Genomic DNA, 15,851 nt, shown 5'->3' on the forward strand with positions numbered 1-15,851 from the left:
AAAATGCCTTTCTCATATACATACAGTTACAATGCTCCGTGTCTGTCTACAACTCTCCTGGCTTAGACTAGATCAATGTTTTTCTGACCTGGATTGTAACCCATTAGTGGACTGTGACAAGAAAGAAAGAGAGAAAAGAAGAGAGAACCAATAGAAAATAATGTCTAAAGTACACATTAAAACCAAATATGTTTTAATGAAATAAACACATATAAACATAACATACACACACACATAAATACATATAATAAATGTACACTCAACTGCCATGTAAAGTGCCTTTCTTATTGTGAGTCACAGTAAAAGAATTTTGAGAGCCACCAAATGAACAAATGCTACTTTAGTAAAACTCAGAACAAAAAGGATTCTTTATTTTATTGGAGGGTGGGGATGGGAAATCAATAACAGACACACTATAAAATAAGACAGGCTCAAATCCCACTTTCATCACTTCCTGGTTGAGTGAACCCTTGAGATGTTATTTAACCCCACCAAGCCTCAATTTCTTCATCTGTAAGGTAGGAATAATATTAATAGTACTTATATCCTAGCCTTGAGGTGAAAATAAAGTATGAAAATGCACGTAAGGTATTTTTAGCTCAGTGGCATATAATAGGTTCACAATAATAAATTTTCATTTTGATGTTGATGTTGCTGCTGCTGATTAACTACTTAGTAAAGGAATTATTAGTAATTATGCTGAGAAAATTAAATCCCTCTTTAAAAGTTAGAAAATTACCTCTCAACTTCTTATAACTGCTTCCTATATTATTTATCAATCGATTATTGCCTATTTGTAGTCTCCATTTGTGATCCACTCTCAGAGTAATGGGCACTGAAGTGCATAACCCACTTTAAATTCCCTAAATCACTACTGATTATAAATACTAATTTGGTATTACTCAATTCCCTTCCTGGTCTTCTTAATACAATCCTAACCTTTACCCTTCATCAGTCTCTCTACCACAACCCTCACCTTCCTTCTTTGCTCACTGATGCTTAACAAATGCCCTTAGCAAGCCACAAAACATAAATTTAATTTTTCACATTCCTCCTCTCTACATCCGTACATTCATGCATAACTCATTGAAGAGGTAGACTGAATATGTGTAAGGATATAAAAGACATAAACAACATTGTTAATCAACTGGACCTAACTGACATTCATAGAATACGCTATCCAACAACATCAGGATATACATTTTCTTTAAATATTCATAAAACACTTACCAAGATGGATCATATTCTGGGCTAAAAAACAAGTCTTGATAAATTTAAAATGGATTCGTATCGCACAAAGTATGTCCTCTAACCACAACGGAATCAAATTTAAATCAACAACAGAAAGACATCTAAAAAATCCCCTAATATCTGGAAATGAAATAACACACTTCCAAGCCACTCTTGGGCCAAAAGAAATCAAAAGGGAAATTTAAAAGTATTTTGAACTGAATGAAAATAAATACAACAAATTAAAATTTGTGGTATGCAGCTAAAGCAGTACCTTAAAGGGAAATTTATAAGACTAAATGCCTATATTAGAAAATAAGAAAGGTCTCTAATCAATGTCTCACCTCCACCTTAAAAAACTAGAAAAAGAAGGGGAAATGAAACCCAAGTAAGCAGAAGGAAAAGACGTAATAAAGAGTGGAAATCAATGAAATACAAAACAGAAAACAGAAAAGTCAATGATACCAAAAGCTGATTCTCTGGGGAAACCAATAAAACTGATAAACCTCCAGCCAGAATGATCACACACAAAAAAATACCAATCATCAAAAATGAATAAGAGACATCGCTAAAGATTCTACAAACATTAAAAAGAAAATAAGCTACTATATATAAAATAAACAACAAGGTCCTACTGTAAAGCAGAGGGAACTATATTCAATATCTTGTAATAACCTATATTGAAAAAGAATATATATATTATATATATTATGTATATATAACTGAATCACTTTGCTATACACCAGAAACTTAACACTGTAAACAAATTATACTTCAATTAAAAATCACACACACACACAAAGATCAATTGACCATAAAAAAAAGATAATAAGGCAATACCATGAACATCTTAATCCCAATAAATTCAACAATTTGTGTGAAATATACAAATCTTAAAAGACACAAACTACCAAAGCTCACTTAAAAAGAAACAGGTAACTAAAATAGCTCCATATCTACTAGAGAAGTTAATTTGTAGTTTAAAACCCTCACAAAGTTAAAAACTGCAGGCCCAAATGACTTCACTGGTGAGTTCTACCAAATATTTAAGGAAAATATAACACCAATTTTACATAAACTCTTCCAGAATATTGAAGAGGAAGGAACACTTTCCAACTTATTCTATGAGGCAAACATTACCCTGATACCAAAACTACACAAAGACATTACAAGAAAAAAATATGTATACATCAATATCCCTCTTGAAGGCAAACACAAAAATTCTTAACAAAAGTTTAGCAAACCTAATCCAACCATACATAAATAGGATAATACATGGTGACCAATGGGGTTTATCAAAGGAATGCAAAGTTAACATTTGGAAATCAATGTAATCCAACCACATTAACAGAACAACAACAAAAAAAGCATTTGACAAAGTCTAACATCTAATCCTTATAAAAACACCCAGAAACTAGGAATAAAAGAATTTCATCAATCTGATAAACAGCATCTATGAAAAACAAATGGGACCTAATTAAACTTAAAAGATTTTGCACAGCAAAGGAAACCATAAATAAAACTAAAAGACAACCTACAGGATGGGAGAAAACATTTACAAATGATGCGACTAACAAGGGATTAATTTCCAAAATATACAAACAGCTCATGCAGCTCAATAACAAAAAAACCAACAACCTAATCAAAACATGGGCAGATGACCTAAATAGACATTTCTCCAAAGAAGACATACAGATGGCCAAGAGGCACATGAAAAGATGCTCGACATCATTAATTATTAGAGAAAGGCAAATCAAAACTACAATGAGGAACCACCTCACACCAGTCAGAATGGCCATCATCAAAAAGTCTATACATAATAAATGCTGGAGAGGGTATGGAGAAAAGGAAACCCTCCTACACTGTTGGTGGGAATGTAAATTGGTAAATGTAAATTGCAGCCACTGTGGAGAACAGTATGGAGGTTCCTTAAAAAACTAAAAATAGAATTACCATATGATCCAGCAATCCCACTATTGGGCATATATCCAGATAAAACTATAATTCAAAAAGTTACATGCACCCCTATGTACATAGCAGCACTATTTACAATAGCAAGACATGGAAACAGCCTAAATGTCCATTGACAGATAAATGGATAAAGATGTGGTGTGTGTATAAATTTATATATATATATAATGGAATACTACTTAGCCATAAAAAAGAAGGAAATAATGCCATTTGCAACATGTATGAATCTAGAGACTATCATAGTAAGTGAAGTAAGCCAGACAGAGAAAGACAAATCTCATATGATATACCTTATATGTGGAATCTAAAAGAAAAAGAAACGACACAAATGAACTTATTTCCAAAACAGAAAGAGACTCACAGACACAGAAAACAAGCTTATGGTTACTGAAGGGGAAAGCGGGATGCAAGAGGGATAAATTAGGAGGCTGGGATTAACATATACACACTACTATGTATAAAACAGATAACCTGGGCTTCCCTGGTGGCGCAGTGGTTGAGAGTCCGCCTGTCTATGCATGGGACACAGGTTCGTGCCCTGGTTCGGGAAGATCCCACATGCTGTGGAGCGGCTAGGCCCGTGAGCCATGGCCGCTGAGCCTGCGTGTCCGGAGCCTGTGCTCCGCAATGGGAGAGGCCACAACAGTGAGAGGCCCGCATACCTCACACACAAAAAAAACAACAGATAACCAACAAGGACCTACTGTATAGCACAGGGAACTATATTCAATATTATGTAATAACCTATAAGGTTACATATTTATATGTATACATATATGTGTATACATATCGCTGTGCTGTACACCTGAAAGTTACATGATATTGTAAATCAACTATATGTCAATAGGGGCTTCCATGGTGGTGCAGTGGTCAAGAATCTGCCTGCCAGTGCAGGGGACAGGGTTCAAGCCCTGGTCTGGGAAGATCCCACATGCCACGGAGCAACTAAGCCCACGCACCACAACTACCAAGCCTGGGCTCTAGAGCCCTCGAGCCACAACTACTGAAGCCCGCGCGCCTAGAGCCCATGCTCCGCAACAAGAGAAGCCACCACAATGAGAAGGCTGTGCACCTCAACGAAGAGTAGCCCCTGCTCGCCACAACTAGAGAAAGCCTGTGCACAGCAACGAAGACCCAACACAACCAAAAATAAATAAATTAATTAATTTTAAAAACCTATACATCAATAAAAAAAATTTTAAAAAGAAAAACCTACAGTTAGCATCATATTAATGATAAAGACAAGAATAATGCAGGGTATAGGGAGGGTGGGAGGGAGAAGCAAGAGGGAGGGGATATGTGGATATATGTATACGTATAGCTGATTCACTTTGTTATACGGCAGAAACTAACACACCAGTGTAAAGCAATTATACTCCAATAAAGATGTTTTAAAAAAAGATTAAAAAACAAACAAACAAACAAAAAGAATAATGCAAGGTGTATGCTCTTGCCACTTATAGACAGCATTGTATTGGAGGTTCTCACCAGGGCAATAAGGCAAGAGACAAAACAACAGGCATCTATATTGAAAGGAATAAGTAAAACTGATTTTATTGGCAGAAAACATGATATTCTATACAGAAAATTCTGTGGAATCTACAAAAAATGCTATTAGAATAAGTGAGTTTAGTCAGGTTGCAGGTACAAAATCAACATATAAAAATCAACTGTATTTGAGAACTCAATATTGCTAAGACGTCAATTCTCCACAAACAGAACTATAGATTCAAAGCAATTCCAGTCAAAATCCCAAACTTTCTTTTCCCCAGAAAATGAAAAATTGATTATCAGACTTATATGAAAATGCTTTCTATGGTAATGTTAGAGGACTCACACTACCTGATTCAAGATTTATAGTTACAGTGATCAAAACAGTGTAGTATTAAACTTCCAGAAGAAAACATAGGCAGTACATAGGTCTTAGCGATATTTTTTTGGATCTGTCTCCTCAGGAAAGGGAAACAAAAGCAAAAATAAACAAATGGGACACAATCAAACTTAAAAAGCTTTTGCACAATGAAGGAAACCATCAACAAAACAAAAAGGCAACATATTGAATGGGAAAAGATATTTGCAAATGATATGCAAGATAAGGGGTTAATATCCAAAATATATAAAAAACTCATACAACTCAATATCCAAAAAAAAAAACCTGATTAAAAAATGGGCAGAGAATCTGAACAGACATTTTTCCAAAGGAGACAAACAGATGGCCAACAGGCAGATGAAAAGATGCTCAACATCACTGATCATCAGAGGGATGCAAATCAAAACCACAATGAGATACCATGTCACACCTCATACAGAATGGCTATCAAGTCTACAAACAAATGTTGGCAAGGATGTGAAGAAAAAGAACCCTGTACAATGTTAGTAGGAATGTAAACATTCCTACTGGCACAGCCACTATGAAAAACAGTATGGAGGTCCCTCAAAAAACTGAAAATAGAACTACCATATGACCCAGCAATTCCATACCTGGGTATATATCCAAAAAAACCAAAAACACTAATTCCAAAAGATATATGCACCCCAATAGTCAGAGCAGCATTATTTACAACTGCCAAGATACAGAAGCAACCTACGTGTCCATCAGCAGATAAATGGATAAAGAAGATGTGGTATATATATACAAGGGAATACTACTCAGCCATTAAAAAAAATGAAATTTTGCCATTTGCAGCAACATGGATGGACTCGGAGGGCATTATGCTAAGTGAAATAAGTCATACAGAAAAAGACAAATACTGTATGATATCACTTATATGTGGAATCTAAAAAAATGCAACGGACTAATGATACAACAAAAAAGAAGCAGACACAGATGCAGAGAACAAACTAATGGTTACAGAGCAGGGGGGCAGGGGGCAATGTAAGGGTTGGGGAGTGGCAGGCAGAAACCACTGGGGGTAAGATAGGCTCAAGGTATTGACAATGTGGGGAATATAGCCAATATTTTCTAATAACTGTAAATGGAAAGTAACCCTTCAAAACTGTTGAAAAATTTTTAAAATATGTATTTTTTTAAAAAGAAAGAAAACTTAAGGAAATAAAAGAAAGAAAATATAAGAGGAAATCTTTGTGACCTTAGGTTAAGCAAAGATTCCTTAAATATGATACCAAAAAAACCTCCTATAACAGAAAAGTGTTAAATTGGATATCATCAAAATTAATAACTTCTATTCTTTGAAATACTCTTTAGATATGAAAAAGACAAGCCACAGACTGAAAGAAAACATTTGTAAATCACATATTGAATAAATGAATTTTAACCAGATATACAACTGTCAAAAAATAAGAAAACAGACAACCCAATTTTAAAAAACGCACGCAAAATACACCAAATAATATACATGAATGGCAAATAAATGCAAGAAAAGATGCTCATATTTAGTCATTAGGAAAATGCCAACTAAAACCATAGTAAGGTATCATTACATACCTTATTAGACTCTAAAATAAAGACTGATCATACCAAATGTTGGAAATCATGTGGAACAAATGCAACTCTCATATACTGCTGGTAAGAATGTCAAACGAAACAACTTTGAAAAACAGTTTGGCAGTTTCGTAAAAAGAATTACCGTATCACATCATATAGCTACTCAGGAGAAATGAAAGCATATGTCTGCATAAAGACATATGCATGAATATTCACAGCAACTTCATTTGTAATAGTCAAACACTGGAGCCAATCTAAACTGCCATCAATAGGTAAATGGATAAACAAATTGTGGCATATTCATTAAATAAAATACTACTCAGCAATAGAAGAACATACTAATTAATACACACAACATGAATGAATTTCAAAATATTTATGCTGAGTTAAAGAATCCAGAAACACATGTATACACTATAATATACTACAACCCCATTTATTAAAAATTCTAGAAAATTAATCAATTTCTTGAAAAATCCTATTTAGCTTTCAAGCCTCAGTACTGAAGCATCCCCTTCTTTTTGAAAACTAATCTACAGTGAAGCAGATCAGCAGTTGCCCAAGGACAGAAATAGAGGCGAAAGGGAGATTTTAAAAAGGCAGAAGGAAACTTTTGGAGGTGATGGATCTGTTCATTATCTTGACTGCGTTACAGTTTCACAAATGTACACATAATTTACCAAAGTTATCAAATTGTACAGTTCAAATACATGCAGCTTATTGAATGTCAATTATATCTCAAAGTTACTAAGTTTTTTAAAAAGAAAGGAAAAAAACACCAATCTGCTCATTACACTGCTCTTTTTAATATCCTTTAAAGTTTCCATCATCACCTAACAAGGTCAAGTCCAAATTTCTAAGTATGGCATACAAACAGTTTTTGTCTACATTTTCAACCTCCTGACTTATTACTCTCCCCATATCCTTTTTTAGTTCAAGCATTTCATACTGCGTGATTGATATCTGTATGTCTTTGTGTACGTAATTTTCTCTATTCCTGAAACAGCCTGCCAGAATCATCCTCTTGAAGATATCCTATTTAGCTTTCAAGATCCAGACCTCAAATGTCTCCTCCGTTTTAAAATCTTTCCTGATACTCTTTCTCAATTCCTTAACCAGGCAGAGCTGGTTGTTTCCTCTTTGGTCCCAGCAGTGTTTACCTACCTTGCACTAATTCTTTATATGTCTACCTCTTTTCTTCACACTATTCAAAAGTAATGTAAATGTCTTGTATTTATAACCTCAATGCCTAACATGGCAGATGGTACAAAGTAAACACAAAATAATGTTTGTTGGATCAGACTGCAATGAATTAAACTGATTTTCAATCTCATGACTTTCCAGACAGAAGGTCATGATTTAGACCTAGTTGCTGTGATTCAAATAAATATGTTAACAGCTTCATGTTTGATGATCTGATGCTTTAGAAACATTTTAATATATTTCCAGTATTCAGAAAAGTACAGATATTACTGTACCAAATATACCCATCACCTACCCAGATGTGTCATATCTTAACATTTCTCCAAATGTACTTCAGATTTTCTTCCTTTTGCGGGGGCAGGAGTTGTCCAACATTATACATATAGATAACGTCCCTTGGGTATTCCTCCCAAGGCAACCACTACTCTGAAGTTGTTTATCACACCCATGCTTATATATGCTCCTGAATAATGTATTGTTTTACTTTTTAAAATTTTATGTTGTGGTATACTGAATATATCTTTTCCCCATTTTGCTCTTTTCACTAAACATTGCATTTTTGAGATTTATTCATGCTGATGATACATGTAACTCTAGTTTAGTCATTTAAATTGGTATATAGTTTTCTAGTATATGAACAATGTTAGTTTATCAATCCTCTTTACAGCACACTTTGTTTCTAATTTTTCACCACGACAAACAACACAGCTTATGATGTTAGACATGTCATGTGCACCTACAAATTTCTCTAAGGAATTAACAAATTACTCTCCAAAGTATACCAATTTTTACTTCCATTGGCAGTGTATGAGAACTTCTATTGCTCCACACCCTTACCAATACTTAGTATCAACAGACTTCTTAATTTTTGCCAACCTATCAAGAATGACAGTATTTTCCCTGTTTAAGTTTCATTTCCCCACTAGTGAGACTGAATATCTTATTGATAATTTATATTTTCTGTATTTATGTGTAGCCTTTGACTTTTCTATTGATTTATATTTATATGTATAATATGCATTGATTTACTATCTATCAATATAAGTATATAGACAATATACATCAATACAAATAAAAAATTAAGACTGCCTCAACTTCATACTTAAGAAGTATGTACCTCAGTTTCTTCCTCTGTAAAACAGGAATAATAACCTCACAGAAATGTTACAATGATTAAATGAGTTAATAACATACCTAAACTGCTTGGAATAGTGCCTGGAACATAGTATGTGGTATACAATTATTAACCACTAATATTTGTTTTATAAATCTTCTGCTAGTGGGCTTCCCTGGTGGTGCAGTGGTTGAGAATCTGCCTGCTAATGCAGGGTACACGGGTTCGTGCCCTGGTCTGGGAGAATCCCACATGCCGCAGAGCAACTAGGCCCGTGAGCCACAACTACTTAGCCTGCGCGTCTGGAGCCTGTGCTCCGCAACAAGAGAGGCCACGACAGTGAGAGGCCTGCACACAGCGATGAAGAGTGGCCCCCGCTTGCCACAACTAGAGTAGGCCCTCGCACAGAAACGAAGACCCAACACAGCCAAAAATAAAAATAAATAAATTAAAAGAAGGCTCAACATTAAAAAAAAAAAAAATCTTCTGCTAGTCATATTGGTTGCAAATACCTTCTCAGAGGCTGTGACTTATCTGTTACTTCGTTAAAGTATGTTTGTGGAAAAAATTCTAATTTTTTTTTTTTTTTTTTTTTTTGTGGTAAGTGGGCCTCTCGCTGTTGTGGCCTCTTCCATTGCGGAGCACAGGCTCTGGATGCGCAGGCTCAGTAGCCATGGCTCACGGGCCCAGCCGCTCCGCGGCATGTGGGATCTTCCCGGACTGGGGCACGAACCCGTGTCCCCTGCATCAGCAGGTGGACTCTCAACCACTGTGCCACCAGGGAAGCCCAGAAATTCTAAATTTTAATGGAGTCAACTTTTCCTTTCCTTTGATATCTGTGTTCTTAAACATCCTTCTCTCCCTAATGCTCTATTTCTCTATAAGATAGGTCTAACTTTCCCTTTCATATCTTGATTTAATATCTCACTAAAGAAAATGTGACACGCTCAACTTTAAAATTATGTTAAAATATACTTCTAAATAACTTAAAAATAATTCTGTTCCCCAAGCAAAAATCCTATTTTTTTATTACAATAAACAATTGTTCCTAACCAGAGACAAATTAAAATACACAACTATATACAAATAAAATAAATTTATAATTACTCTTACCCTATGACATCTTTCAAAGGCTTGCTTGGTTTCTTGTAAAAGATTAACCACCACTTCTTGGGATAGGAAAGTCTCTCCATGAGTATCGATACTTGGCCCCAGTGGTAAGTTGGTACGCTGTCTAATTCTCTCTTTCAAATCTTGAATACTAGTGCATAATACCAACAAATGGAAAAAGAACACTACTATACATAGATTTCAATTTCAAATACTCTCAAACTTAGTATACATGAACTAAGAAAAAGAAAGAAGAAAGAAAAATAGACCAATAGCCAGGAAACCTAAAACTTCTAATTTCAGTAAGTAGTTCTGTAAAGTGAAGCAAGCATTAATCTCTAAACAGAAGACGTTCGTCTGAAAAATGAGTAGATTTGGAGTTATTATCTCTAAAGTCTCTTTCAACTCTACAATTCTGACTCAGTAGCCCAAAACTCCTTGTCTGGTTTCCTTAGGAAGTGGACTTTTCCAAATAAGTTAATATTCCAGATAACTAAATGGTCCTGCTTAAAACAAACTTTAAAATTTTAAAGATTTTTAAACATATTAACCCTTTAAACATATTGTACATTTCTTCATTATCATTAAACATAATTTAGCTTTTCTCAATGACTGAGGGTCATTAAGAACATTTATTACATGATAGTATCTTTAGAAAATTACTTTATTTTTTGGTCCTAGAATATATAGCTCCAGACTGTGAACTAATTTTTCAAAACATTATGATTGTTTTTTAGGTTTTTTCTTTTACTTACTACTGCCTTTGAGATGTCACTTCTTATTCCTAATTATAATCTCTCCATGATCATTATTTAATATATGACAAACTGGGAAACAAGAAAATGATTTGGGTGTGCATTATGTGAACTGTCAACTCTGATTATATGGCTCCACAGAGGTCATTCTGATTCATCCAAAAATCAACTCAATTCCAGATAGTTGAGATCTAGATAACTGAGTTGCCACCAATTCTTACAGCAAATCATTTAATTTTATTCTAGTAGGTAAGTACATTCACGTTTTAATGTATTAAATAATTTTTTGCCCAAGTCATGAAAAAGCTCAGGGTACAAAATTGTGAAATATCTGCATTTTTTTTAACCACACCTGCAATGGCAGCAATAAAACAATGTGCTTCCTAGTCAATAACCTGGAATAATCTACTCAGTCTAAAAAAAGGAAGGAAGGCAGGCAGGCAGGAAGGGCACGAGGGACGAACTCTTTATGGTACTAGTATTCTGCTTTACATTTTAATAATGTTATGTAGGAACATTTCAACATGTGGCTTGAAGGACAGGATTTGATGAATGGTGTAAACAAACTGAATTAAAAAAATTCTTCACAGAAAATTCTAATGACTATCAATATTTCACAAGTTTGTCCAAATATAATAGCTTTTAATATCTTTAGTTTTAACTATAACATTTAACAAAAACACTTACCCTCCTGTGCCAATAGATCTCTTTTGATGGTTTTTTGAATCATAATAGCGCTGTAGGATCATAGCACTTCTGCTTTTCAAATATCCAGTCTCCACTTCAATATAGTTCTCCAAATAGGAAATGAAAATGGACTTGATAAGCTTAGACAAGAAAGTCTGTTTATCAGTACCTAAGTTAAACTCCATCAACTTGCTGGAAAGACTTGTGGTTCTTTTCATGCAAAAGGGAGAAAAAAGATTAATGTATATTGTAGGTATAGTAAAAATATTTAAGAAATACATATTTTTATAACGTGACTTTTTAATAACTTATGTTACACCACCATTTCTTAAACCCTGGGAAGTTACTCAGGATGCAGACAGCGACTGTATAGGGTTATATATATTAAGTAGAATGAATATTACAAACAACATCATGGTTTTGAAAACTACCATAAACTCCTAGAGATGACTCAGGAGAGGAAACTAAGGCAACCAACCAGACTAGAAATGGCAACAGTGGCAGAATGGCTTCAAGTATGCCATTCATGACATGGTACCCAAGTCAAAATACTGAGAAGTCTATGCACTGTTCATTCTCTTTAGTCTTTGTCCCTGGACTTTCCTCTAATTTTCTGTTTCTCACTGTTGAAGATAGGCTCACAATAGTGCTGTTGCTGAGATGGACTTCCTGATTATAGGTACTTTTGAAAACCCTCTTCTCAAAGCGATGACAATAAAGAAAAGCAATAGAGTTGGAAAAAAAACTCCACATGAAGCTTCTACAAAGTATAACACTGCCATTTACAAAAGCACAAGACAAATTTTCACATCAGGCTTAAGTCTGAAATTGTCATATAAGAGTTTGTCACTCTGGGGGCTTCCCTGGTGGTGCAGTGGTTAAGAATCCGCCTGCTAATGCAGGGGACACGCGTTTGAGGCCTGGTCCGGAAAGATCCCACATGCCGCAAAGCAAATAAGCCCATGCACCACAACTACTGAGCCTGCGCTCTAGAGCCTGTGCTCCACAACAAGAGAAGCCACTGCAACGAGAAGCCCGGGCACCACAACAAAGAACAGCCCCCGTTCGCCGCAACTAGAGAAAGCCTGCACACAGCAACAAAGACCCAACACAGCCCAAAATAAATAAAAATAAAATAAATAAATTTAAAAGAGAGTCTGTCACTCCCTTTCTCAACTTTTGAAGTTTTAACTGCAGATAAATGTAATAATACTAGTTCTTAAAGAAAAGAATTAAAGAATAATGAACTAGCTTACAATTAAAATCAGAAACAAAATTCTCAAGTCTTAAACAAGGTTTTTATATTTCATTAAAGTACATTAATATAAAGCATAATATCCAATTCCTTAAGTTAACATGCTAAGAATGCTGCTCTTGTACAATACTAGTCTATACAGCCAAGTATTTAATGCTAAAAGGTATATTGCTATCTGACAAACTGTTATTCAAAAATACCTGAATACTTCCCCATTTTCTATTTGAAAAAAAGAAAATGTGAGATATTACTATTTTCTAATAATTAAAAATATACCTTGTATATAAATCGTAGAGACTTTTGAGATACTGCTCTGCATCGGACTTCCTACATTCTTCTAACTGGTCTTTCACAAAGCTCTAAAACAAAAAGTCAACATTCTGTCAATTAAGTAAATATTAAATTATACAGTCAATTTTTTTTTCTCTAGAATTACTCCATATTCTTGAACTGAAAGGCAATGCATAGAAAAGAGACCAATATAAAAAAAAATAGGTTTTGAATTTTTACTGCTTCTCGTATTTACTCATACATCTTATCAGTGTTGGGAATAAGCATTAAGAATCTCAAATACCTTGTCTTTTGAAATCTGCCTATCCTGCCTCATGAAGTACATTGGGGAAAAAAAAAATCCCAAAAAACAAAACCTGAAGCTATATCAATATGGTCAATTCCTTAAAGCAGCTTTTCCCAAACTGTAGTCTAAGTAACACTAGTGTCCTTTGAGACACTACTGTAAAATTGGGAAATGCTGTACATTACATCTCCACTTCTAGAGAATCACAATACATACTAGTATCTTTAAAGGCTATTAAAAGTCCTGAATTGTGTTGTAAAGACAACACTTATTTAATGTTGCTCAATCCATTGGTAAACATAGTTTAGGAAATGTTGCCTTAAAGTACAGAGCTATAGAAGTCAAGGTTGTAAATGAAATTCCTGTGTTTTCTTTTAATCTTAGTACCATATTATAAAAAATTCTACAGATTGAGCTTGTAATTCTTGTTCAATTTCAAAAATGCCATCTATTGGTTAAGGTAAGAAACCAATAAAAATTAAAACTGAGGCTAACCTACCACACAACCTGATACATATGTAATTTCAAACACATCCTCTGATGACACTGAGTGATTAGCACCTTTTTTCTTAGTAAACAACAAAACATTTTTTTTTTTAAAGCATGACACTGTCATTCCTTTCTCCTACACTTAATAAGTGGATTACTATGCCTAAGGATATTATACAAACTAAATTTTAAAAACTTTTAAAACATAGAGGAAAAAAATCACATATTGCCTTAAGTACTTAGTCATTGTTTAAAATTACCTGTAGTTTGATTTCAAATACATTTTGAATAAGTTTAGCCAGTACTGTTTCTGGATTACTAAAGATATCTCCAACTTGTTTGTTCACCCGTTGACAGAGTATTGCTGCGTCTTCAAATATATCATTTCTCAAGTAAGCACCCTAAACAGCAGAGGAATTTTACATTGAATATATAATTTTAAAATGCTTTTTAAAAACACAAATTAGCATAAAATAAAATACAATAAAGTGTACTGTTATGTTACCTCCTGGCACTGCTTTATATAAACATCAACACAATGGGAGTAACCCTAGGAAGAAGAAAGAAATACATATCACTCTTTTGGTTCAATTATAACAATAATAACAACAATGTCAATAAAAGAGGTATTATATGTAATAAAGCTATGTCTATGCCTCAATAAATGGCCAACGGTAATAGCTACTCTCTGGTTCCTATGTTCCAAACTTAAGGTCAATCTTTCTTGCTTTTGAATTATTTCATCAAATGTTTGACTGAGGGCCTTCCCTGGTGGCGCAGTGGTTATGAGTCCGCCTGCCGAGGCAGGGGATACGGGTTCGTGCCCCGGTCCAGGAAGATCCCACATGCCACGGAGCGGCTGGGCCCATGAGCCATGGCCGTTGAGCCTGCGAGTCTGGAGCCTGTGCTCCGCAAAGGGAGAGGCCACAACAGTGAGAGGCCTGTGTACCGCAAAAAAAAAAAATGTTTGACTGAAAAAAAAAATACATTAAATATGCAGAAGGCAGACAATATGATTTTCTATGTCAAACTACATAAAAATTCAGTGATAAAATATTAATATTATTGAATATAAGATCCTTATTTAAATAATATTAACTACCTAAAATTTAATATCATTTCTGGAGAAAGATACAAACGTACATTCAAATTATTCCAAATAATGAAAATTATCACTGACTCATACAACTGGGGAAAAACAGAGACTATAATATACAGAATTCATATAACCTCTGTACTCTTTAAGACTAATCTGCATTTTAAACTTTTACTATTTACCTTAAAATGGAGTAAAACAGCTGCTACTTCTCTCATTCTGGAGATTTCACCTCTTCTTTGAGCACCAGTAAACTCCTGTATCAGTTGGCATTCTAAGTCATGGTATTTACCTAAAAATAGAAAGTCATTCAGCTACAATGAGACAAAGTATCCAAATTATATATGAGTATATGGTTTCTTTATAAATATAATGACTAGGAATCTAGCTTTCTTTTAAAAGAATTGCAAAAACTACATGAGATTATAGGTAGTGGATCAAAACCCGATAATATACTGTGGTATATAAATATGTTTTTCAAAACCAAAAAATCTTCCCAACTAGTAAAACAGGTGAGCTCCTACAGTGTGACTGCCATTTATCACTGCTATGTAAAAAAGCAGCTGGCTGGCAATATCGTTCTCAATGGTGAAAAACTGAAACCATTTCCTCTAAGAACAGGAACAAGACAAGGTTGCCCACACCCACCACTATTATTCAACATAGTTTTGCAAGTTTTAGCCAGAGCAATCAAAGAAGAAAAAGAAATAAAAGGATTCCAAAACAGAAAAGAAGAAGTAAAGCTGTCACTGTTTGCAGATGACATGATACTATACATAGAGAATCCTAAAGATGTTACCAGAAAACTACTAGAGCTAATCAATGAATTTCATAAAGTAGCAGGATACAAAATTAATGCACAGAAATCTCTGGCATTCCTATACACTAATGATGAAAAATCTAAAAGAGAAATTAAGGA

General features: G+C 34.4%; 1 protein-coding gene across 4 annotated transcripts in view; it reads right to left on the minus strand.

Annotated features, from left to right (window-relative positions):
* Nucleotides 1-15,851, minus strand: part of EXOC5 (exocyst complex component 5) — a 55,001-nt gene that overhangs the window by 15,088 nt on the left and 24,062 nt on the right. For all 4 annotated transcript variants that reach the window (XM_032621102.1, XM_032621104.1, XM_032621103.1 and 1 more), the window contains exons 7-12: nt 15,115-15,224; nt 14,342-14,386; nt 14,097-14,237; nt 13,047-13,129; nt 11,516-11,725; nt 10,077-10,224 (exon numbers count right to left, since the gene is read on the minus strand). In XM_032621102.1, the coding sequence (XP_032476993.1) occupies nt 10,077-10,224; nt 11,516-11,725; nt 13,047-13,129; nt 14,097-14,237; nt 14,342-14,386; nt 15,115-15,224 (737 nt within the window). The remainder of the gene's footprint in view (nt 1-10,076; nt 10,225-11,515; nt 11,726-13,046; nt 13,130-14,096; nt 14,238-14,341; nt 14,387-15,114; nt 15,225-15,851) is intronic.

This window comes from Phocoena sinus, chromosome 2 (assembly GCF_008692025.1).
Source record: "Phocoena sinus isolate mPhoSin1 chromosome 2, mPhoSin1.pri, whole genome shotgun sequence".
In the NCBI taxonomy this organism is placed as follows: Eukaryota; Metazoa; Chordata; class Mammalia; order Artiodactyla; family Phocoenidae; genus Phocoena; species Phocoena sinus.